The sequence below is a fragment of the Oncorhynchus clarkii genome, chromosome 3, assembly GCF_045791955.1.
Source record: "Oncorhynchus clarkii lewisi isolate Uvic-CL-2024 chromosome 3, UVic_Ocla_1.0, whole genome shotgun sequence".
Taxonomy (NCBI): Eukaryota; Metazoa; Chordata; class Actinopteri; order Salmoniformes; family Salmonidae; genus Oncorhynchus; species Oncorhynchus clarkii.
Window position 1 is genome coordinate 27,022,126 of NC_092149.1, and position 25,133 is coordinate 27,047,258.

A 25,133-nucleotide genomic window follows, 5' to 3' on the forward strand; every position below is an offset into this window, starting at 1 on the left:
TTATAATCGAAGAGAATTCTCTTGGTAGATAATGCGGTCTACATTTGATTGTGAGGAATTCTAGATCAGGTGAACAGAAGGATTTGAGTTCCTGTATGTTTCTTTCATCACACCATGTCACGTTGGCCATGAGGCATACGCCCCCGCCCCTCTTCTTACCAGAAAGATGTTTGTTTCTGTCAGCGCGATGCGTGGAGAAACCCGTTGGCTGCACCGCTTCGGATAGCGTCTCTCCAGTGAGCCATGTTTCAGTGAAGCAAAGGACGTCACAGTCTCTGATGTCCCTCTGGAATGCTACCCTTGCTCGGATTTCATCAACCTTGTTGTCAAGAGACTGGACATTGGCAAGAAGAATGCTAGGGAGTGGTGCGCGCTGTGCCCGTCTCCGGAGTCTGACCAGAAGACCGCCTCGTTTCCCTCTCTTTCGGAGTCGTTTTTTTGGGTCGCTGCATAGGATCCACTCCGTTGTCCTGTTTGAAAGGCAGAACACAGGGTCCGCGTCGCGAAAAACATATTCTTGGTCGTACTGATGGTGAGTTGACGCTGATCTTATATTCAGTAGTTCTTCTCGACTGTATGTAATGAAACCTAAGATGACCTGGGGTACTAATGTAAGAAATAACACGTAAAAAAACAAAAAACTGCATAGTTTCCTAGGAACGCGACTAATTGTCAAGAGTCGCAGCCCTAAAATCATTGTTAAAATCTGTTTTATAAACGGATTGTTAAAAGAGAACCTCATCGTCATGTCATGGACTGTCAGTCCTTGCAATTTGAGAGTTGCTAAATTTCTTCAGTCCTATCACTCAGCTTTATAGCAAACAAAGTGCCTGCTGTTTTGTTCTTTTATCAAATAAAAAGTGGACTCTTGAATAAAAGCATATAGAAAATGATATACATTTTTGCCTCTGACTTGTGTTGGTCTCCATCTTGTCTTACAGGCTGACGTCAGGACCCCAGGAGAGCCGAGTCTGGGACCCTGAGATGCAGAGAGAGAGGAGGAAGGCTGTCTTCACTGAAGAGGAAGATGATGACGATGATGACAGCGAGGGTAGCAGTGAAGAAGAGGGGGATGAGGAAGGAGAGTCTGAAGAAGAGGATGAGGAAGATGAGGGGGGAAACAAAAGGGAAGAAGAAGAAGAAACGGTTTTGAAGAACAAGGCAAAGGACAAAACTGAACCAAAAGAGAAGCAAGGAATAAAGACCATCCCTCCGGCGAAGAGACAGAAGATGGAGGAAAGGAAAGTGGAGAAAGAGCCAGTGGTGGAGGTACCTGCCTTTGCAGACAGTGAGGATGAGCTGGAAATGAGTGAGGAGGAGGAAGGGGGGAAGGGAGAGCAGGAGAGTGAAGGAGAGGAAAGCGATTCGGAGGGGGAAGAAGATGAAGAAGACAGTGCAGTGGAAAGGGGTGATCTCAAACCGATAGACTCGGGTCATTGCTCGGAGGAGGAGGATGCGAGTGATTCAATAGAAGATGACTGCGAAACCAATGTATCGGGCAAAGAAGGCAAGAAGTCGAATGCCACCTCCAAAATGGAAGAGGAAGATGAGGAGATGGAGGGAGGAGAGCTGTGCTATGAAAGTGCAGGTAATATTCTGTCTATTCAGCGTAGTTTCATTGTGGCCCCTCCCCCTTGTCTATACTACCTCTTCAGGGTCCACAGAGTTTTGTTCAATAATGCTGCTCTGAATTGAGTACCAAGTTGAATACTTGAATCAGGTGTGTTAGTGGCGGGCTGGAACAAAAACCTGCACACACTGGTGTATGCAATATTGTGATGGATGCACCTTACCCCCTACAGTTGTCTGTTGATTTCAAAACCAACCTAGCCCTTACGCTCTAGGCACTCCTGTAGATCTGACCGGATAGGTTTCTTGCCTTGTGATAGGATAATCTAAATCCCTATCTAATCGTATTACATTTACAGGAGTGCCTAGGAGCTACGGGTCGATTTAGCATTCAGAATGCATGCTTCTTCTGTCTGCCATATTGCTTTCACCTTGTGAACACTGATGGGGAGGGGAAGTGGCTAAATGGAACAAGAACCAAGAATTAATTTGACCGTAACCCACATCATGTTTCTCAGGGTCACTGCGGTGGAAGGAGGGCCTGCAACAGAAAGCGTCGGAGGCGTTTCTACGGCAACAGCGCGCCGCCCCCAACCTGCGTAAACTGGTGTATGGCACAGGTAACGTCTCCTCCTGGGTTTCAGTAACAATATATTTTAAAAAATGCTATGAATTTTACTGACGTTTTCCCTTTTATCCTAATGTCATGGCGGATCTTGTTTGTTGAGCACTAGTGTATTCATTAATGCACACTATAGCGCTAAAAATTGCAGTTTCTTATTGGACTATTTCGCCCCATTTGCTTCCGTTTGTGCCTAGCCTTGATTTCTGACTGACTACGTTTGTTTCCTTCAGTGGCAGAGGATGATGGTGATGGGGGGGAGGATGAGGAGGAGCTGGGAGGGCTGTTTCGAGTCAGCCGCCCCGAGAAGGGCAAGAAGCATCGTGCAGACGGCGTGGACTGCTCCCGTTTTGACCCTGATGCTGCTCGCAATTGGGACCTGGAAGAGGTAAAAGAAATCAGTACTAGCACACCTTATTTGGTACTGGACATTTAAAGTGTGGAAAGACCAACAGTTTGAAGAAAGGCATTAGGTGTTAGGAGCTATGGATGGAGGCATCCATACATTCATATTCTGACCTGGGTTGGGGTCAATACAATTTAGTTTCCATCAATTCAAAAGATGAATTAAACTTGAGAATATTTTTTGTAATTGAGATAAATATTGTGTTTCAGATGCTGGACTCGATACGGGACTGTTTTGTTACGGGGAAATGGGAAGACGATCAAGATGCTGCTACATTGCTGAAAGAGGATGGTAAGGAGTTGCTGCTCATTGTTAAATAATGTTGGGATTGTTTTCATGATTTTCTTTTTTAAAAAGTGTTTTATAACTGCAGTCTGTCCCATTTTAAATGAAATCTGTTAAGGTCGACTCCTGTGTGCACATCGACTATGGCAAGCAGAGAGGAATTGAAATTCATCTTCCCCAATTCTAATTATTTTCATGTGCTCCAGATATGGGCTCATATTCCCAACAGAGTAGCCCCAATCCACCAGGGATATGCACGGTATATCATAAGTTCATTGTTCATTATCACCCCCCTGCTAACTCGCTCTTTTCTCTTTTAGAGGAGCTGTATGGCGAATTTGAGGACTTGGAGACGGGGGAAGTGCACAAGGGGAAAGCTGCCAAGCAGAAGGACCAAGCCAAGGAAGAAAGTGATGATGAGGAGGAAGAGGAGGAGGAGAAGCTGATGAATGTGGACGACGAGACCCAGAAGAACAAGCGTCTGGAGAAGAAACGGCGGCTGAAGGAGCGTTTCGACACAGAGTACGACGACGGAGACGCCACCTACTTTGACGACCTCAAGGAGGAGATGCAAAAACAGGCAGAGGTGAGGGGTTATGGGGTCATAGGTAACATTTGATATGACAGGAGGCAGAAGTGTCTGGCCCTGTTCGAATACTTCAGAAATGTCTCCTTTTTCCTTTCTTGATGTAGTCACAGATTGTTTTACAAATAATATATATGTTTTGTGTGGGTATTTTGACACTTCATTTAGACAGCTATGAAATGAGTGGGGACTACAGACAGGTGGGAGAAACAGTGGGAAGAGAGGGTGCAGGCAAAGTTCCTGAAAAAATGTAGTCACTGAGCAAATTTCACGTCTGCTGAGCACAAACTTGAACTTTGTGAAAATGTTGTGCAACTTCCAGCATGCGTTTACTGTGCACACTGAGGCTGTACCTGATTAAAATTAGTTTTAACACTGGCCAAGTAGGCTACTGTAGCTATTTGATCATAATGTAGGCCTACCATAAAAAACAATGGAGAAAAACACATCCCAGAACATATTAACATGGAACTAGAACAGCTATCATTCAGCCTACAGTAGCAGCCAATGTGTGGTGTTCAATGCCTACATTCCATTAGACTTTAAAAAATATAAACATGCAGGGCTTGACATTAACTTGTTTAGTCAAGGAGGTGACTGAAAATGTTGTTTGATGGAAGAAACCACTTTACAAAATCTAATTCTTTATTATTCCCATACCATTATTACAGAGAATCAGACAAATTATGCTACAATCTGCCAATTGGCTACTTATTCAAGACCATCTCAAAATACACCAATTCTCCTTTTAGACACAAAAAAGCTCAGTACCTGACTTGCTTTTCAAAGATGGCTAGAAATGCACACATTTTGTGCTCTTGTTGGACGCAATCACTCCCTCATTGTTGACTAGAAATGAGCTATAACTGAGCTAATAACTCTATCAAAGAATAGGAACAAATGTGCACTCATGGCTACATGCAGCTCTCACAACAAGCGCATCTACTCGAAAGCTCATACTGTAAACACAGTCCAGTTCAAAGTGAATGGCACATATCCATATGGCAATGTCTATTTGCATATAGGCCTACTGCAGCTGTGATTAGTTATGGCGCACCGTTCTGTGTAGAATACTGCGGAGACATGCCTGTCAATGCATTAGAATCCTACTCCAATGCGCTCTACTGCAAGAAAATCTCTTGCACAGTTAATTTTGCATACGAAATCTTGCGTAGTTTTGTTTCGGTATATAACATTGAAAGTGGTTAATATTGCGTTGATACGATCACAATTGCCACAGTAGAGTGAAACATTGATAGTGTTAACTAAAGGGGAAAACTGTAGAAAGTAGAGGGACGTTCAATCTCAGGCTACTGTACGCTCGCTCATATTTCTTCTGCACGGCTGCGCACCTGCACGCTCACACAGAGGGAACATTGGTTGCAAGGTATTGTCTCCAGTGGGGAGCGTCATATGTGACATGGCGGGAGTGTTACCACTCAACCACGGCTCTGCACGTGAATACAGATCTGAATTGGTTGGATTGGTGAGCGATAGGGTGGTAAACTTACTTGCACCTAGCCAACCACCAGATCTGTGCTTACATCTAAGAAACAAGGAAGGATGCATTTGGAAATTATTCAAACGGGGTCAAGGTAACATCTTATTATGCCCAAAAGGAAGTTGTCAGTGACATTCCGATCAGACAAAGGGAAAATCAGTCTTGAAACGCAACACAAAATTGTGCATTTTAAATCCACTTACAGGACAGTCAACCTTGGCACTGACACAACGTATATTCAGTATGTGGCCCGTGTGGGATTCAAACCAACAACCGTGGTGTTGACAACACCATGTTCTAACCCACTGAGCCTTTCATTTCACCACAATCTCTAAACCTTTCTCCTCTTCCTAGCTGAACCGGGCTGAGTTTGAGGACGTGGATGACGAGACACGGGTCCAGTACGAGGGCTTCCGGCCTGGCATGTATGTGCGTGTGGAGATCCCCTCCCTGCCCTGCGAATTTGTCACCAACTTTGACCCCCACTATCCCATCATCCTCGGGGCTCTAGGTGCCAGCGAGGGGAACGTAGGCTACCTGCAGGTAAGCGAGGGTTAACGCGTCAGGCTCCGATCCATTTAAATTGAAGTAGAGTGAATTGGACTTCCAGTTCAAGAACTGAAAACTCCTTGGCTGTGTCTGAAATATCACCCTATTAAATACAGGGACGTCCCATTGAGACCGATGTCTCTTTTGCAATGGAGCCCTGATTCACAAAAATGCAGCAAAATAAGGAATTACTGACATTTAGAAAAATCCTAGGCAGGAGCATGAAACATACAAAAATACAATTTTGAAAACGCATGCGTTCCTCTGTAAAAAGGTAATTTACCAATACCCTGAAATGTCTTTAAGGCAACGGTGCGTCCAATTGTAGGGTATTCCGAAATGTGTTCCATGTATGTGGCACCTAAAACTGAAGGCGGTTTTACCTAAATCAGTAATGAGAACAGTAATTTCAAGAATTAGCCATTACTGTGAGCGAGTAAGGTATTTGTACTTCTGTAGGTCAGGAGCGATGTAGTATGGTAGTTTCTGCAGGAGCGCTTTATAAATGAACAGAAGGCAATGCTCTCTGCATTGCCAATGATGGCCAGCCCACTTTCTGATTCAGATCACAGTGACGGAAAGTCAATTGAACTATTTATTCTATCAAGCGAAAGGCACGATCTATTTCCCTATAAATTAAGATCTAAACAAATGGCATAAGTGTAATTTGTAAAGAACTTTTCCAAGTGCCTCAAGGTGGTCTTTCTCTTGTCCCAGATGCGGTTAAAGAAACATCGATGGCACAGCCGGATCCTGAAAACACGTGACCCTCTCATCCTGTCCCTGGGCTGGCGTCGCTTCCAGACCATCCCCCTGTACCACATCGAGGACCACAACGGGCGCCACCGCCTGCTCAAGTACACACCGCAGCACATGCACTGTGGTGCCACCATCTGGGGTGAGAGCAGTAATGCGGCTGTAGTTTTAGTATTTGTTAGTTATTTGATTCAGGTGGCACCTTTTTCCTCCATTGCAACTATTCATCAGAGGGCTGTATCACATAGCAGGATCGCTAAGTTTGATGCACATTCAGATATAGCTCTTGATTATCTGGTTCCTTAAGAAGCTACATTGTAAAATATGTTGAGGGCGTTGATCTGGTTACACTATGCCTATATAACTACACATCTCTATGAAGTTGGACATTTTACGTTATTTCAGTAAACTGACATGGCCCCCTGGTCAGAATTACATGGATCCTCAATCAACTTACCTGTTAGAATATAGGTAAAATAATGAATAAATGTGAACTCTGTCCTTCTCTGCTGTGTTCCCAGGTCCCATCACACCTCAGGGTACTGGCTTCCTGGCTGTGCAGTCAGTCGCAGGAACTAAGGTAAGTACCACAGAGGCAGGCAGAGACTTAACTTGATCCTCTCACACCAGCACAATTGTGGAGAATGCATGGCAGTGCCTCCTCTCCCTCAGGAGGCTGAAATTATTTGGCAAGGCCCCTCAGATTCTTAGGAACTTTTACAGCTGCTCCATGGAGAGCATCCTGACTGGTTGTATCACTGTCTGGTATGGCAACTGCACCGCCCTTGACCGGAAGACCCTACAGTGGGTGGTGCGGCAGGCCCAGCGCATCACTGGGAGGACATGCATGCCTGGCAGTGTCTGAGAAAGGCCTGAAAAATTGCCAAAGACTCCAATCACCCAAAACATGGACTGTTCTCACGTCCGGCAGACAGTACCGGTGAATCAAGGCTCCGGCCAACAGACTTCTTAAATAGCTCCTATATCTTGGCTATAAGACTGTTAAATGGATAAACAACTACTGCGCCCCCCCCCCCCCCCCCCCAAATGCTGTTCATTGATTTATTGATTGCCATTACCTTTATTATCTATTTTATCCTGCTACCAGTTACTATTACTCTTGTTTACATGTATATATTGCCACTAGTATAATACCATAAGTATTTATATATTCCTGCTTCCAGTCACTTTTCAGCCCTGTTTACATGTACAGCGCCTTCAGAGTATTCACACTCCTTTACCTTTTCCACATTTTGTTGTTACAACCTGAATTTAAAATTGATCAAATTTAGATTGTCATTGATCTACACACAATACCCCATAATGTCAAAGTGGAATATTTTGAGTCAAGTATTCAAACCATTTGTTATGACAAGCCTAAATAAGTTCAGGAGTAAAAATGTGCTTAACAAGTTGCATGGATTCATTTCTGTGTTCAATAATAATGGTTAACATGATTTTTGAATGAGTAACCAATCTCTGTACCCCACACATTATCTGTAAAGTACCTCAATCAAGTAGTGAATTTCAAGCACAAATTGAACCACAAAGAACAGAGGTTTTTCAATGCCTCGCAAAGAAGGATGGCGATTGGTAGATGCGTAAAAATAAAAATAGCAGACGCTAAATATCCCTTTGAGTATGGTGAAGTTGTTAATTATAATTTGGATGGTGTATCAATACACCCAGTCACTGCAATGATACAGGTGTCCTTCCTAACTCAGTTGCAGGAGAGGAAGGAAACTGCTCAGGGATTTCATCATGAGCCCAATGGTGATTTTGAAACAGAGTTTAATGGTTGGGATATGAGAACTGGGGCTCGGTCAACAACATTGTAGTTACTCCACATTACTAAACTAATGTTTATATTTGAAAGCATGGTGGTGGCTGCATCATGCTATGTTGTATGCCTGTCATTGCTAAGGACTGGGGTATTTCCGGATACAAATAATTACTGAATGGAGCTAAGCACAGGCAAAATCCTACAAGAGAACCTTGTTCAGTCTGTTTTCCACCAGCCACTGGGAGATGAATTCACCCAGAAAGACTCACAGCTGTAATCGCTGCCAAAGGTGCTTCTACAAAGTTATGACTCGCGTATGAATACTTATCTAAATGAGAGATTTCTGTATTGCTTTTTCAATACATTTGCAGAAATGTCAAATGTTTTCACTTTCATTATGGGGTATTGTGTGTAGATGGGTGAGGGGGGGGGTATATTTAATCCATTATGAATTCAGGCTGTAACACAACAAAATGTGGAATAAGTCAAGGGGTATGAATAATTTCTGAAGGCACTGCATGTCTCATTCCGAGACACTGTGTGCCAATGCCTCAATTGGTCAACTCTGCTGTCTAAAGAAAAGAGCGGGCTTTAGGTTGATTCTGCTGCTATGATTGGATAGCGTGCAGCTGTGCTGTAGGTTGATTCTGCTGCTATGATTGGATAGCGTGCAGCTGTGCTGTAGGTTAATTCTGCTGCTACAATCGGGTCGCATGTTGCCGTGCTCCAAATCAATAATTACTTGGGTGCTGCCAGCCGCAAATCTCAGTTTTGGAAGATATTGACTTTTTACTACTTACACTTTTTAGTGAATTTTGCAACTAGTATGATTGTTTACGACTCATATTGATGCAATATCTTCAACCAGAGAAGTTGTTTTTTGAGTTCAGCTCCTCTTTAAAATGTTACCATATTATGTAAATACCCGGTAAATGGTGAACTGGATATTTGTATTAATTTGTCATTATTAGCGCAATATGTACGTACACCTGTTACACCAAAGGTGTCTCATCTTCATTTGTCAGGAGTAACATACCATGCACCAGTACACAGTATGGGTTACTTCTAGTAGTATCTTTGTTGAAGTTTTCCACTCTCTCTCTTGCAGACCAGTTTCCGCATCGCAGCTACAGGAGTCGTCCTTGACCTGGACAAATCTGTGACCATAGTCAAAAAGCTCAAGCTGATTGGCTACCCATACAAGATCTACAAGAACACATCATTCATCAAGGTAGGATGCACCTCATAGCACTACTGACATACCATAATTCAGCTACAATATATTTACTTTTTGTGGTAGACATTTGAGGCATTTGTTAATCTGTTGTAGAACAGAATAAGATAAATAATCTAACACAATCAAATCATATTTTATTTGTCACATACACATGGTTAGCAGATGTTAATGCGAGTGTATCGAAATGCTTGTGGAAATTATGGACCAACTGTGTGTACATAATGCTTTATGAATATATTAATATAAAATTAATGGTTCACAGCAAAGGGAAACCTATTTTTTTTCTTGACATTTTTTTTCTTTGGCACACAAACTAGAGGCCATGAGTAACTTGGTAAAAAATAATGGAACTATTTGGCCTATAGGGGCTGTTGTAATCACTCACTTAGAGTGATAGATTTCCCTCCATCTTGGACATTTTGGAAAAACGTATTCTCATGAACCATAAATCCAAATAACATCAAAGTATGTACAGTTGAAGTCGGAAGTTTACATACACCTTAGCCAAATACATTTAATCTCAGTTTTTCACAATTCCTGGCATTTAATCCCAGTAAAACTTCCCTGTTTTAGGTCAGTTAGGATCTCCACTTTTATTTTAAGAATGTGAAATGTCAGAATAATAGTAGAGAGAATGACTTATTTCAGCTTTTATTTATTTCATCACATTCCCAGTGGGTCAGAAGTTTACATACACTCAATTAGTATTTGGTAGCATTTCCTTTAAATTGTTTAACTTGGGTCACATGTTTTGGCTAGCCTTCCACAAGCTTCCCACAATAAATTGGGTGAATTTTGGCCCATTCCTCCTGACAGAGCTGGTGTAACAGTCAGGTTTGTAGGCCTCCTTGCTCGCACACACTTTTTCAGTTCTGCCCACAACTTTTCTATAGGATTGAGGTCAGGGCTTTGTGATGGCCACTCCAATACCTTGACTTTGTTGTCCTTAAGCCAATTTGCCAAAACTTTGGAAATATGCTTGGGGTCATTGTCCATTTGGAAGACCCATTTGCGACCAAGCTTTAACTTCCTGACTGATGTCTTGAGATGTTGCTTCAATATATCCACATAATTTTCCTCCTCATGATGCCATTCATTTGCACAAGTCTTTCCTGCAGCAACGCACCCCCACAACATGATGCTGCCCCCCCTGTGCTTCATGGTTGGGATGGTGTTCTTCGGCTTGCAAGCCTCCCCCTTTTTCCTCCAAACATAACGATGGTCATTATGGCCAAACAGTTCTATTTTTGTTTCATCAGACCAGAGGACAATTTCTCCAAAAAGTATGATCTTTGTCCCCATGTGCAGTTGAGAACCGTAGTCTGGCTTTTTTTATGGCGGTTTTGGAGCAGTGGCTTCGTCCTTGCTAAGCGGCCTTTCAAGTTATGTTGATATAGGACTCGTTTTACTCTGGATATAGATACTTTTGTACCTGTTTCCTCCAGCATCTTCACAAGGTCCTTTGCTGCTGTTCTGGGTTTGATTTGCACTTTTCGCACAAAAGTATGTTTATCTCTAGGAGACAGAACACGTCTCATTCCTGAGCGGTATGACGTCTGCGTGGTCTGATGGTGTTCATACTTGCGTACTATTGTTTGTACAGATGAACGTGGTACCTTCAGCTATTTGGAAATTGCTCCCAAGGGTAACCAGACTTGTGGAGGTCTACAATTTTTTGGGCTGATTTCTTTAGATTTTCCCATGATGTCAAGCAAAGAGGCACTGAGTTTGAAGGTAGGCCTGGAAATACATCCACAGGTACTCCTCCAATTGCCACAAATGATGGCAATTAGCCTATCAGAAGCTTCTAAAGCCATGACATAATTTTCTGGAATTTTCCAAGCTGTTTAAAGGCACAGTCAACTTAGTGTATGTAAACTTCTGACCCACTGGAATTGTGATACAGGGAATAATACGTGAAATAATCTGACTGTAAACAACTGTTGGAAAAATTACTTGTCATGCACGACTTGCCAAAACTATAGTTTGTTAACAAGAAATGTGTGGAGTGGTTGAAAAACGAGTTTAAATGACTCCAACCTAAGTTTATGTAAACTTCCGATTTCAACTGTATGCCCATGCTACATCTCTTAACTTAGTTTGAAAAAAAGCTAAGGAATTTGTTAAGAAATGGCTGGGTTATTGATAAATTAGGAAATATTTCAAACTTGGCATCTTTGGACCAATTGCAATAGTCCCTAAAGAATGAGAAAATAATGTTACCAGTAGATGCATATTAGGACTAAAATGCAAAAAAAGAATACTTAACATTTTTACGTGTCCATTTTAAGCACTGTAAATCCACTCCACAGTGGCCTACCAACTTGAAACTTGTAATCGCTAACATGGACTTCCCTAAGATGATCCGCACTGTATTTGGTATTGATATCTCAAAAAACAAGGAAACTATTAACTCATTATTTGAATATGTAATGTGAATACTCAATCATCTTCTCCTCATGAACCATGCATCAGATTCACTCCAGATTTTGTATTTCGACTCAGTCTTCAATGGGTTAGAATTGTTTTGTTATTGCATTCATATGGCTGCACTGTACCAATAGATGCACGTTAGCACATATGCTAATGCTAAAAATCCTTTACAAATCACAAATCAGATTTGGTATATAGACGGGTTGGTTGTTTAGCAACAAAACCGACACATGCGCTGCTATGGGGCAAAACAGACTGGGTTGGGTTAGATTGTCGACAACATGTGAACCTATCTTTCTTCTCCAATGTTTAGTCTCTCAAAAACATTGTTACAGTTGTTGGTTAGCTAGCTAGTAAATTTTAGCCATATTAGTATTGACTTTAAATCAGTCTAAACACCTCAAAACAAGACATGGTATCAAGAACAAGATGAAACTAGCTGAAACGAGTCACTTACGATTCCCCACATGGCAGTTTCTTGTCATTGGGTGGCCAGATAGTTACCAACAGAATCACAACTCAGACTTCTGCCCCATTGACGCGTGCACATAGTTTTCGTGACGTTGTCAGCTAACCCATCTATAGACTCAATGAATTAGCCTCTAATGAATTTGAGAATGATTAGTTGCTGCATTCAAAGTCGTCCACGCTACACCACTAGATGGCCCTCATAGCCCTGGTGTGATAAGAACTGAACCGATGAACATGGGGCCATGAAATTTGGTATGTCAACCTTATGTATATGTCCTTAGAAGTTGTGTGAATATATAAAGTCAGATCAGCCCTACTACTCTGAGTATGAATGAGACTCAGGTCCACCCCCCCAAAATTAAGAAAAACGTGAGCTTTACACCTCTGTTTTGTTCCCAGGGGATGTTCAACACCGTGCTGGAGGTGGCGAAATTTGAAGGGGGCTCCATCCGAACAGTCAGTGGGGTCAGAGGTCAAATTAAGAAGGCCTTGTCAACGCCGGCGGGAGCCTACAGAGCCACGTTCGAAGACAGGCTGCTGATGAGTGGTGAGCAACTGGCACAGTCTAGAGCATTTCATAGTCCCAAAAACAACCTGTAGCCCCCTCACCCTACCCTCTATGCGCTTGTGGAGATCTGAAGGCTTGGATAGGTGAAAGTAATATGGTCAAAATTCCAGTAGTAGTAGGATTTATACAATTTGACAAATGAATGTATTGCCTGCAGCAGGTTGCTCCTACTGTTTTGGTTGCACATTTCATGGAAGCTTCTATGGACGTTACAGTAATTTACACGGAATACTGCCTTTATATTCCTAGCTAGTACTTCTGGGTGTGTTTACATATTGCGTCCCTGTGCCCCTGTTACATGTTGTTCATTACTCTTGTGTGTAGATATTGAATTGTGTGTTTTGTAGATATTGGTTAGCTGTGGTCCTGGTATGTTATTTAGGGCTGTCCCCTACTGTTCTTTCGACCAATCAATTGGTGAAACTGAAGAAAAAAGCCTTAACATGGCCTGACCCCCCACAGCTCCTACTGGCTTTTGCAGATTCTGCCGTTACGCATCTGAAGTTGCTGGTAATGGGCTATTAGCAAATGTGTGGAATGCAAATTGATCTTACCATTTCTACTGATCGCGTGCCAGTTATGGTTTTCATATGTACATTTTCGTGCAACAGTTTCATTTTATTTATAATAATGTCTATCCAAATTAAAATGATTAACCTAAAAAGTAACTTCTACCATTGCCAACTATGTAAAAATAGCCTATAAAGCCAACAAATAAAAACCTTGAAGCCTGCAGGTCGAAAATATCCTGATAAAAATAAATATTGGCTACGCGTGGCCTTTCTGCAACGAACTTGAAACATTGTATTAACTTAGGTCCGGCCTGAAGCGCCTTGCAATATTGTATAAAATATTCTGGGCCCAGAGGCCGTGTCTAGACTTGACAGTTCACGCAGCTTTAGTATTCTGATCATAGAGTTCTGCTCATGGAATTCCGTATGCATCATGCATACATTTAAATATGTCTACCATGTCCGGATTCCCTATTCCACGCTATATTCAAATGCCAGTATGCATTCTACAAACGGTGAAATAGGCTAAATATGATAACACAACAACTGATGGCAGTAGATACAGTGCCTTGCGAAAGTATTCGGCCCCCTTGAACTTTGCGACTTTTTGCCACATTTCAGGCTTCAAACATAAAGATATAAAACTCTATTTTTTGTGAAGAATCAACAACAAGTGGGACACAATCATGAAGTGGAACGACATTTATTGGATATTTCAAACTTTTTTAACAAATTGAAAAATTGGGCGTGCAAAATTATTCAGCCCCTTTACTTTCAGTTCAGCAAACTCTCTCCAGAAGTTCAGTGAGGATCTTTGAATGATCCAATGTTGACCTAAATGACTAATGAGTTCAGTTTCAACTGAATACCTGACATGATGACTCCTTGCTGTCCCCAGTCCACCTGACTGTGCTGCTGCTCCAGTTTCAACTATTCTGCCTTATTATTATTCGACCATGCTGGTCATTTATGAACATTTGAACATCTTGACCATGTTTTGTTATAATCTCCACCCGGCACAGCCAGAAGAGGACTGGCCACCCCACATAGCCTGGTTCCTCTCTAGGTTTCTTCCTAGGTTTTGGCCTTTCTAGGGAGTTTTTCCTAGCCACCGTGCTTCTTCACCTGCATTGCTTGCTGTTTGGGGTTTTAGGCTGGGTTTCTGTACAGCACTTTGAGATATCAGCTGATGTACGAAGGGCTATATAAAATAAATTTGATTTGAAATACAATCCACCTGTGTGTAATCAAGTCTCCGTATAAATGCACCTGCACTGTGATAGTCTCAGAGGTCCGTTAAAAGCGCAGAGAGCATCATGAAGAACAAGGAACACACCAGGCAGGTCCGAGATACTGTTGTGAAGAAGTTTAAAGCCGGATTTGGATACAAAAAGATTTCCCAAGCTTTAAACATCCCAAGGAGCACTGTGCAAGCGATAATATTGAAATGGAAGGAGTATCAGACCACTGCAAATCTACCAAGACCTGGCCGTCCCTCTAAACTTTCAGCTCATACAAGGAGAAGACTGATCAGAGATGCAGCCAAGAGGCCCATGATCACTCTGGATGAACTGCAGAGATCTACAGCTGAGGTGGGAGACTCTGTCCATAGGACAACAATCAGTCGTATATTGCACAAATCTGGCCTTTATGGAAGAGTGGCAAGAAGAAAGCCATTTCTTAAAGATATCCATAAAAAGTGTTGTTTAAAGTTTGCCACAAGCCATCTGGGAGACACACCAAACATGTGGAAGAAGGTGCTCTGGTCAGATGAAACCAAAATTGAACTTTTTGGCAACAATGCAAAATGTTATGTTTGGCGTAAAAGCAACACAGCTGAACACACCATCCCCACTGTCAAACATGGTGGTGGCAGCATCATGGTTTGGGCCTGCTTTTCTTCAGCAGGGACAGGGAAGATGGTTAAAATTGATGGGAAGATGGGTGGAGCCAAATACAGGACCATTCTGGAAGAAAACCTGATGGAGTCTGCAAAAGACCTGAGACTGGGACGGAGATTTGTCTTCCAACAAGACAATGATCCAAAACATAAAGCAAAATCTACAATGGAATGGTTCAAAAATAAACATATCCAGGTGTTAGAATGGCCAAGTCAAAGTCCAGACCTGAATCCAATCGAGAATTTGTGGAAAGAACTGAAAACTGCTGTTCACAAATGCTCTCCATCCAACCTCACTGAGCTCGAGCTGTTTTGCAAGGAGGAATGGGAAAAAAATTCAGTCTCTCGATGTGCAAAACTGATAGAGACATACCCCAAGCAACTTACAGCTGTAATCGCAGCAAAAGGTGGCGCCACAAAGTATTAACTTAAGGGGGCTGAATAATTTTGCACGCCCAATTTTTCAGTTTTTGATTTGTTAAAAAAGTTTGAAATATCCAATAAATGTCGTTCCACTTCAGGATTGTGTCCCACTTGTTGTTTATTCTTCACAAAAAAATACAGTTTTATATCTTTATGTTTGAAGCCTGAAATGTGGCAAAAGGTCGCAAAGTTCAAGGGGGCCGAATACTTTCGCAAGGCACTGTAACTACTGAGGCTAGCTAGCCAGCTAACCTCTGTAGCTAGCCAGCTAACCTCTGTAGCTAGCAAGCAACACCAAAGGGATTGAAAACGGGTTAGCGTAACTCTAGTCCCCAAAAATTATATTCCAAATATTAGCTAGCTGACATGTATGTGTCAAATGTAGACAGACACAAGCAGAGTTTCCTGTGCCAGTGAGCTCGGCATTGTCATTTTCAATGGATGTAAAAGCAGACTTCGTTTGAGGTGAAGAAAACAACATTACTTTGAGAAGCTCCACAGCTCATTAGTGGTGGTGCGTTAAGCCAATCAGAAATTCTATCAGATCCCAAAATGGGCACATTTATATGTCAACATTTGCGATCAGGCCAGGTAGCCAATACGCCTACTTCTATGCGTAAACCTTACTCAACATTGACAGGAGTGCTCCAAGCAAAAGACAGTAACTAAATTGACAAAACTCATAAATGTAATAAATCCAAACCTGTTTCTCACAAGTGTAGCATAGGTTGTGCGCTCTGCAAACAGTGTTTAATCATTGGATTAGTTCACTGAGAAATATATATTTGCTACTGTTCGACGTAAAAAAAAATATTTGTCGACCAACCGCCTATCGGCCAAACAATCGACCAGTCAAATAATTGGGGTCAGCCATAATGTTACTAATTACTTGTGTGTGTAGACATTGTGTTCCTGCGCTCCTGGTACCCGGTGTCAGTCCCTCAGCTCTACAACCCCGTGACCTCCCTGCTGATGCCAGCGGGCCAGAAGGACAGTTGGTCGGGCATGAGGACAGTGGGCCAGCTCAAACACGACCTGGGGGTCCGCAACAAGCCCAACACAGACTCACTGTACAAGGTAAGGAATGTCCGCTCACTGTTCTGCTGCTAAACCTAACCGTATACCTAGCAAGCAGTTGCATATCAACAGTTTGACCATCTATAGATTATCTATAGGGGACTATCCAAATAAAGTGTGATCTGATCTTTTGATAAAGCTCAATTTATTAAATATGGAGGCAGTTAGACTATCAGCTGTTTATTGTTCACAAGAGGTGTGTTTATTAGTCATTTTAGGTATTTTGGGTGAATAACGTAACTTTAAGCATTTGATAAATAAAAATGGTGCATAGCTAAACATAACACCACACAGATTCATTTATGAGTGCATTTCCTACTTCCTGCCAATCCGAGAACCATCCAGCTGTGCACTGAAGGCGAATCTCAAAAGTCATGTGTGTGTGTCTCAGATAGTGTTTTTGCATCTCAGATGGCATGTGTGCATTGCATTAACACCCTGGACCAGAGCTATACTCTATCACTAGCTCCTGTCCAGGGCGTTAGTGCGCTACACACATCATTTGAGCCGCTACATATCGTAGTGGCCGGCGTTGGGAAAGTGTTCAGGATTCATTTACTTTTGTAAAACTTTTTGGATACATATCCTACTTGTATATTTTCGATGAAAAATCACTACAACTAAGCAACCACTTTTGCTTGTGCTTTAGCTGTCACCTTGGTATATTGGCCTGACTACTTCCCTCGCTGTAAGGTTAAAGGATCTGTGGGAAAGCTGTGCTCGGCAGGCGGGGGTGATGTTGTGAAACACCTGCTTGCCGTGCGTGCTCTCCCCACTGAGTAGACTGTATCACGCGGTGACATCCAGGTGGTTACCAATAGAAGTTATTTCTCATAAAGGCTGCTATCCTACTTGGAATTAAAAAAAGTTGTCGCAAAAAATTTGGGAACGTTAGCGAACACTAGCAACACCGTGATACAGCTGCCCTGTGGGAAGCACCTCTGGTTGGCAGGCGCCTCGATACAACACCGGTGCACTGGTCATCATGCTTCCCAACGCATGTCACCGTGACATCCATGGTGACCAATATTACACGTTGTTCTTGCTCGCCCATCAGAATAAACGTATCTCTAACTAGCGCCCAGCATTTAATGTCTGTTGTCCGTATGTGAAACCAAAGGCAACTTTCCACGTTGTGTGGACAGTAAAGTTTGTCTAAATCTGATTTCACCACGTTAACGCTCCATCTTCTCTGGCACCATTTGACATCTGTTCTCAGCTCCAATGTCTCACAGCGTCTGTAGTATGAAAAGGTATCTGCTGAAGCCAGACTATTGGCCTGGTTGGATTCTGAACCTCTGACCTAACCCTTGACCCTTTCTCCCCTCTTGGCAGCCGGTGGTGCGAGCGCAGCGCCACTTCAACAAGCTGCACATCCCCAAGGAGCTGCAGAAGGCATTGCCCTTCAAGAGCAAGCCCAAACAGGACCAGCCCAAGGGCAAGACGCCCAAGGACCTCCAGAGGCCCGCTGTCATACGGGAGCCCCACGAGAGGAAGGTAAAGGTCTCCTTACGGAAACGATAAGAAAAAATCCCATTGGATTCTGTGATGATTGTCAGAATTGCTCATTTTCTTTATCTCTGATGTACTAATATGCTGTGAACGCATATATCACCACCTTATTTTATAAGAAATCAGGCTGGCCAAGGTGCAGACTTGTGTTCTAGCCCAGCAGTAACACATTTGATTCAACAAATGGTGGTCTAGATTTAAGACGAAGTTGATTATCTAAATCGGTGTAAAAGCTGGGCTGTAACAAAAAAAACGACACTGTCGCCCCCCATAATATATGGTGGGCACGCACATCAATAACTGTATATATGAATGGACAAAGCCATTGATGACTTGACGACATTCATTCCTATGTGAGGACTCCATAGCACATTGAAGCCAAATTAAGTTGGTTAAGTGACGTTGCAGGCTCAGTGCTGCCCCTTCAACGAATTATCCATAACTTCTGTGTGAGATTTTAAAATAATTGTTTCAAGGACATACAACCGGTGTATTAAAGTAATTATTGGTAACATGATTGTCTTATAATTTTTTATACAGTAAGGTGGACCACGAAGACTGTCATTTCTTTCATTCACTGTACTGCCTGCAGTACCACGATCAGCCTTGAACATTTGTGGCTTCAATGACTGCCCCTGACACACACACACAAACACGAATGACACTGAATTTTAAATCTGAGCATGTGCCCTCTCTTGTCCACCAGGTGGCGGCGCTGCTCAATGCACTGAGCACGGTGCACAACTACAAGAGCAAGAAAGCGCACACGGCGCAGCATGCTAAGCACAAGGGCTTCCTGCGGCAGCGGGACAAGGCGGAGGAGGACAAGCTCAAGAGGCAGAAGGAGGCAAAGAAGAAGCTTTACCGTATGATGGGCCAGAAGGAGAAGAAGAGTCAGAGGTCCAGTCTAAAAGGGGCGCCGCTTGATGACTGATTTGTAATTCAATATGACTTCTTAAAGACCAGTGTAATAACCAGTGTTTCGGCCTGCCAATGGAATGGAATAATCCTCTGTTTAAGCATAATCTGTTGGGCTGCAGTGGAGTAGGGTGAAATTGCCCCTAGATGCTGATCTTGGGTCAGTTTAGCATTTCCCCGTTAATGATTAAAGGGATACTTTGGGATTTTGGTAATGAAGCCCTTTGTCTACTTCCATATAATCAGAAACTCATTCATGAATACGATTTGTATGTCTCTGCATCCAGTATGAAGGAAAGATTAGGGGAGGGGAAGCTTATCCTAGATATGTACCTAGGGGAATCTTCACCCAGAGGGTCTGCAGTACTGGGGTAGGAGACAGTGTAAATGCAAGGAATGGATGAACATCCTTCAGCTTCTGTAGCCTGGTTGTGTAATGTGGTTTTTCAACCCCAGTTATTGGCACCTCATTAAGAGTGGTTCCATAGAGGAACTAGAAAGAACTGTATATTAGTCATATCTTGATCACTTGTCTAGCTTCAATCTTGCGTGGTGTTTTAATAAAAAATAAATTACAGAAATAGTATGCGAGTGCCTTAACTCTAAAAGAACATAAAAGTAAAGTAAGTGTAATTCTATAATAATTTTGATTGAGTAGAAGTTTCGTAATGGCTAGGTTGTTACACATGTTACAAATGCACTGATAAGTGGAAGCACATGGTATTTCAGCAACTTTGAAGTTGTGCCTATTGTCAGAGAGAACTCATCATGGACATTGCCATTGTGGACTTCCACCATTTTAAAGGAGTCAACTGAGTGGGATGCCTGAGTTGGGAGCAATCAGCCAATGAAGAAAAATGTACTACTTTAAAATGGCGATAGCATGGGCAGCACCATTGTGGCTGTCAGACGCTAGAGCCCCACAGCGGAGGTGTCATAATACCCTAGTGGTCAAACAGGGTAATGGTAATTGCTTTTCCACCATTCATTTTTTCCCATAGGGAATGTGAGAAACACTTAAAATAAGGGCTGTGTTCCGTGTAGACTTACCTTGGCGGGACATTTTGATAACCATGTAAATCTCTCAAGGACAAGGTGACATCAATATATTCGGCTCTTTTTACACTCAGATTTTAAAATGCTAATTAGACATGCCAGACTACAAATCCCTACACGATCCTGCATGACACCTTTGCTAACAGGTATTGTGTCAATTTAAAACTGGTGCAAGACAGTTCACAGAAGTGTCAATTTTGCTAACAGATAGTTAATCCAGAGATTCTTACCGTTGCCTCTATTCGGCAGTCTCGTTCAGATCATCGTGGCATTTGTAGTTCTTTATGATGGCTACATTAGCATTTAATTTGGGGGGGTTAAATACAGGCAAATATATTGATAAAGGCCACCTTGTCCTAGACTAGAGAGATTTCACATGGTTATCAAAATGTCACGCCAGGGTAAGCCGACACGAAACACTAAAACCCCCATGGAGAAAAATGAATGGTGGAAAAGCGGTTGGAACTATTTCCGTGTTTGACCACTAGGTTTTATGCAGGGATGCAAACTAGTGAGGGACCAAAAAGGTGACACTTTTTTTTTCCTTTGCAGTGAACAAAAACAAATCCTGCTAGGGGGAAATGCAGGTTTAAACTAATTAAACAACGAAGAATATGATCAACATGACCAGTCTGTGTAAAATAAAGTGTTTAATGTGAACCTAACTCACAGCTAAAAAATGTCAATAAATCAATCCAATGTTATTTGTTGCCTAGACTTTACAGCAAATGACACTCAAGAATTGAGAAAAAAAACAAACACAAATTTTGCAGTTAGCCATGACAGCCTTTATAATAGAATGCTTGTGACCACACACACACAAATATTGCACTTGTGAAAAAAATATCTTTAAGTAGAAATAGAACGAAATAGCCATTCTATTTTTGCTCTATTATAGTGGCCACTATAACATTGATCAAGTGCACAAGCCTACATGTGGGCAAAAATATCCTGAGTAAAAAAAAATCAAATCCCACTCAGAAACACACGTGTTACTGTCAAGTTCAACAAAAGCAATATCTTTGGGCTACACTGCACATTATACACTTTCTGCCTGTGGACATCTGTTCGACAATGTGCCAGCAGAGCATGATATCAATTATGCCAACAAAGGGTTTCTTTCAGACAGAGTACACCTGGCATACCCATTTGTATCCACTGTATTGACAAAGAGGGAAAGTGTGTGGTATAATTTCTCTCTCTATAGTGGCTTACACAAATCACGTAGGTCACTGTGTCCCTGTTTATGGGTATGATGACTCAACCTGTGGTACTTTACTGTCAGATACAAAAGAGTCCTCTGTCTCTATGGCCTGTTGTCACTCGTATCTGCACTCTCATTGGCTAGAATGGTCCCACCTGATCTCACCTCCTCCCACACCTGCCATCCATCTTTGAGAACATGTATTTTCATTGTTAGTGGTCATTCGAATATAGATTAACACAGGCTAAGGAGATTTTATACGCTGTGTTCTGAGATAGTCGGTTAACATGACTTTTTAATGAATGCCTTTTATGATTACATGAATGCTTCAAAGTTCATAAAGTGGCGTTAGCGGATGAACATGATCTCATAGAATAAAACGTGTCAAATCGAAGCCTGTGTTTACCATAGACTTTTTCAGTTTAAAAAATAAAGTCAAATAAAGTGTGGCATGTTAGGAAAGCATTTTCACGAACCCTTTGCCTAAACTTACTAGGTTAGAAGTAGGTTAAGGTTAGGGAAAGGGTTAGGGTTTCCTAACCTGCTACGAAAAGTCACTTTTGGTCGTAGCGGTGTGTCTTTAGGGAATCTCGTGTGCAGCAGCTGATTACTATGTCACTAACTACAGTTATTTTGGCTGGATCTGACTCCTTTGTCTCATCTGCACTGATATGATAACTCCAAATAGGTGAAAGTACTATAGTGGGTCGTTACCAGGGAGATAGATGTCTTCAACAATCCAGCACCTATTTTAAATCCTTGCAGGTTAAGGAAAGAAGAAAATTCCACTTCACTTGATGCACTGTGGTAGTAAATTTTGGTTGTCTGTTTTCGTTAACTTGTCCCCTTAGAGAAAGCATAGTGAATGTGTCCTTCTTTGTGCTAAATAATATGGATACAATGATGGTTAAAAGTTCTCAAATTATCTTACAAGCTATGCAGAACATCAACCAAAACACTGCAAGGTGGGCAAAAGGTGAATTATAGTGCTTTATTAGTCTATCTGCAGATGTTAAATTGCTGCTTAGTCACGAAATGTGGCAATTCCTTAAATTGTGTCGGCAACGCCATACACACATCTAAAAAATAAATAAACGTCCCTTGTCTGTCACAAATGTTTAACAACATATTTGAACTCTGCCGATTGTCCACCGAGGTAGACAGTTTCAGGTTGGATATTCGCCTGTAGTCTTCCTTACGTCCACCAACAGCAGTTAGGGACCGTCAACATAGTGACAAATCAATTTTTTCACATTTCAATAGCTATTTAACCATTACTCCTATAACTTTCAAAACTGGTTCTAGCTAACCCGATGGCATAGACACACATTGCACATATTTATTTTTTGTCGATTTACATCTCGCACTATTAACTTATTTATTTACATTTTTGAATTTCAATAGCTCCTTGGTCATATGACCTACTGAACTCAAACAGGGTTCAGAATGTCAGTGGGCCTACACTTTGCACACCCTTTAGTTTGTCCATTTTCATCTCACATGTTTTTACATACATTTTTCTAAATGTAAAATTTCAATAGCTCCTTGATCATGTGACCTTCTGACTTGGTGCAGAATGTACCCTTCTATATTGCACACTCTTGTTTGTGTACTGTAAAATCACAAGGTGTAACGTACATTTTTCATAGTTTTACATTTCAATAGCTCCTTGGTCATGTCAATTACACACCTAAGAAGCGTGCAATGGATATACACCCATATTCCATAACCTCTAGTCATGCCTCTTCTATATTGTTGTACATTAATATTAGTTTGACAATTAGGGGGTTCAGTCTAGTGTTGTGTTTACCCTTTAATATTTATCTATAATAATTGGTGGTTCTAAGTACTTGTTTTTCCACAGTATTTAACAACGGTACACAATAGGAGAGAGACAGATAATATCTCCTTTCGTTGTTAATATCAACCATAAAGGAAAAGGGATAAGTACGAGAGTCATGCTATTAATTGTCCAAAGCAGGGATGGAGAGTGAGCTGGTGAGGTAGGCTGCAGTGGCTTGCTGGTCAATACATATACTGAACATGTAACCACAGTAATGGTGGCCAGTAAATCAATGAATAAAAATGTAATATTGACAAATTAAACAAATTGTAGACCTTTAATCTTTTCCAACATGTCAACAGACATGTAACACTGAAATGTTTCATACTTAACTTTCTCTTTATTCCTGTTTGATGTACATGTCAGAGCCTCTTCAGTGTGGATGGGGTATAAGCATACATTTTCAACATCAAAGACTGCACTTCCAGTTTGTGTTCTTTACTCTGAACTATTTTGTCTTCATTCCTAGTTACATCACATGGAACCACCGTTGGCATGCAAAACATGCAATCTAAAACAAAACAAAGAGTAACACATTATAAATATCAATGCAGAATGACGAATTAGCCATCCATTGTGTTATGTCATACATTTTCTTACATGCCGTCACTGTTGTCAAAAGAGTATAAACATGTTCAATAAAGTTACTAACCCAGCCAGTCTTTGGGCCACATCCAGGTTCTTTATCAGTGACACACATGAAGCAGTTGTTGGCTTTGTTGAACTCTGAAATCATAGGCATGAACTGAACATATGGCTGTCCCACACAACTACATAAAAATAAAGAATTTACATTTACTTTGAATTAAATGTCATTACATACCAGACATTTTTAGTATATCCTCAGCCATTTATTTTCGTAGTTGCTCCATGTGTTTTTGAAGGTTCCATATCAATTTGGGAGAGGATGTTGGGGAAGTTCTGTGCAACTTCCTTGACCAGCTACATCAAAAAAATAAATATTTTTTGACCTAATAGTCACATAACAGCTCACATAACAATTCATTATTGAAAATATAACTATCAAACCTGCATTACAAAGACTCCACAGCTGAAGGTGTCCTGCTGCATGGTGGGAGTTATTTCCCCTCCTTTCCACTTTCCACTCCTTTCCACCCAGTCGTCTTTTCCATAGCAGGATCTTCTCATTTTGAAGTATTCTCTTTTTTATGTAAACATAATGGAATTCTGATTTAGTTATAGGCAAATTAATACACAAGCCAAATTTGAATGCTGTTTTCCTTGTCACTATAATCTAGTAGAGGTAATTTCATTTATGCCCCATTCTACACACAGCCTAAATTGTAGGCACTGAACCATTCACAGGACAATAATAAAAGTAGCATATAGGATCCAACACTATCACAGAGTGAATAAATGTCGAGCGTTTGTAGACTTCAAGAAAAAAATATTAAGTGACAGTTTCATCAGTATGTGCTTAAAGAAAGTCATATCACAAAGATCACAGATGACAGTGCCCACCAACTCTATGACAATAGAGATTGAACTGTAAGCACCAAAGTGTGTTTGTCAAAATAATATCTGAAAATGTCAGTTGTTGAACATAATACTTCTATTTACAATAGCAATTTATGATCTATGCAGTTGAGGAATATTCCATGTACCAACACTACATGTAGAACGGACATAAGACATTCCCACATAATTGAATTAATTTTTTATTTCACCTTTATTTAACCAGGTAGGCCAGTTGAGAACAAGTTCTCATTTACAACTGCGACCTGGCCAAGATAAAGCAAAGCAGTGTGACAAACAACAACACAGAGTTACACATGGGATGAACAAACGTACAGTCAGTAACACAATAGAAAAGTCTATATACAGTGTGTGCAAATGAGGTAAGATTAGGGAGGTAAGGCAATAAATAGGCCGTAGTGGCGAAGTAATTACAATTTCGCAAA

The 25,133-nt window shown here is 41.4% G+C and overlaps 1 protein-coding gene across 1 annotated transcript in view; it reads left to right on the top strand.

The window, feature by feature from the left end:
• The window catches only part of LOC139392066 (ribosome biogenesis protein BMS1 homolog), a 35,026-nt gene extending 15,337 nt beyond the window's left edge, over positions 1-19,689 (top strand). The window contains exons 10-22 of the mRNA XM_071139753.1: positions 942-1,588; positions 2,088-2,189; positions 2,425-2,579; positions 2,807-2,888; positions 3,203-3,468; positions 5,324-5,512; positions 6,236-6,416; positions 6,796-6,854; positions 9,166-9,288; positions 12,598-12,745; positions 16,503-16,678; positions 18,014-18,175; positions 18,897-19,689. Of these exons, the coding sequence (XP_070995854.1) occupies positions 942-1,588; positions 2,088-2,189; positions 2,425-2,579; positions 2,807-2,888; positions 3,203-3,468; positions 5,324-5,512; positions 6,236-6,416; positions 6,796-6,854; positions 9,166-9,288; positions 12,598-12,745; positions 16,503-16,678; positions 18,014-18,175; positions 18,897-19,124 (2,518 nt within the window). The 3' untranslated portion in view covers positions 19,125-19,689. The remainder of the gene's footprint in view (positions 1-941; positions 1,589-2,087; positions 2,190-2,424; positions 2,580-2,806; positions 2,889-3,202; positions 3,469-5,323; positions 5,513-6,235; positions 6,417-6,795; positions 6,855-9,165; positions 9,289-12,597; positions 12,746-16,502; positions 16,679-18,013; positions 18,176-18,896) is intronic.
• The last annotated feature ends 5,444 nt before the right edge of the window (positions 19,690-25,133 follow it).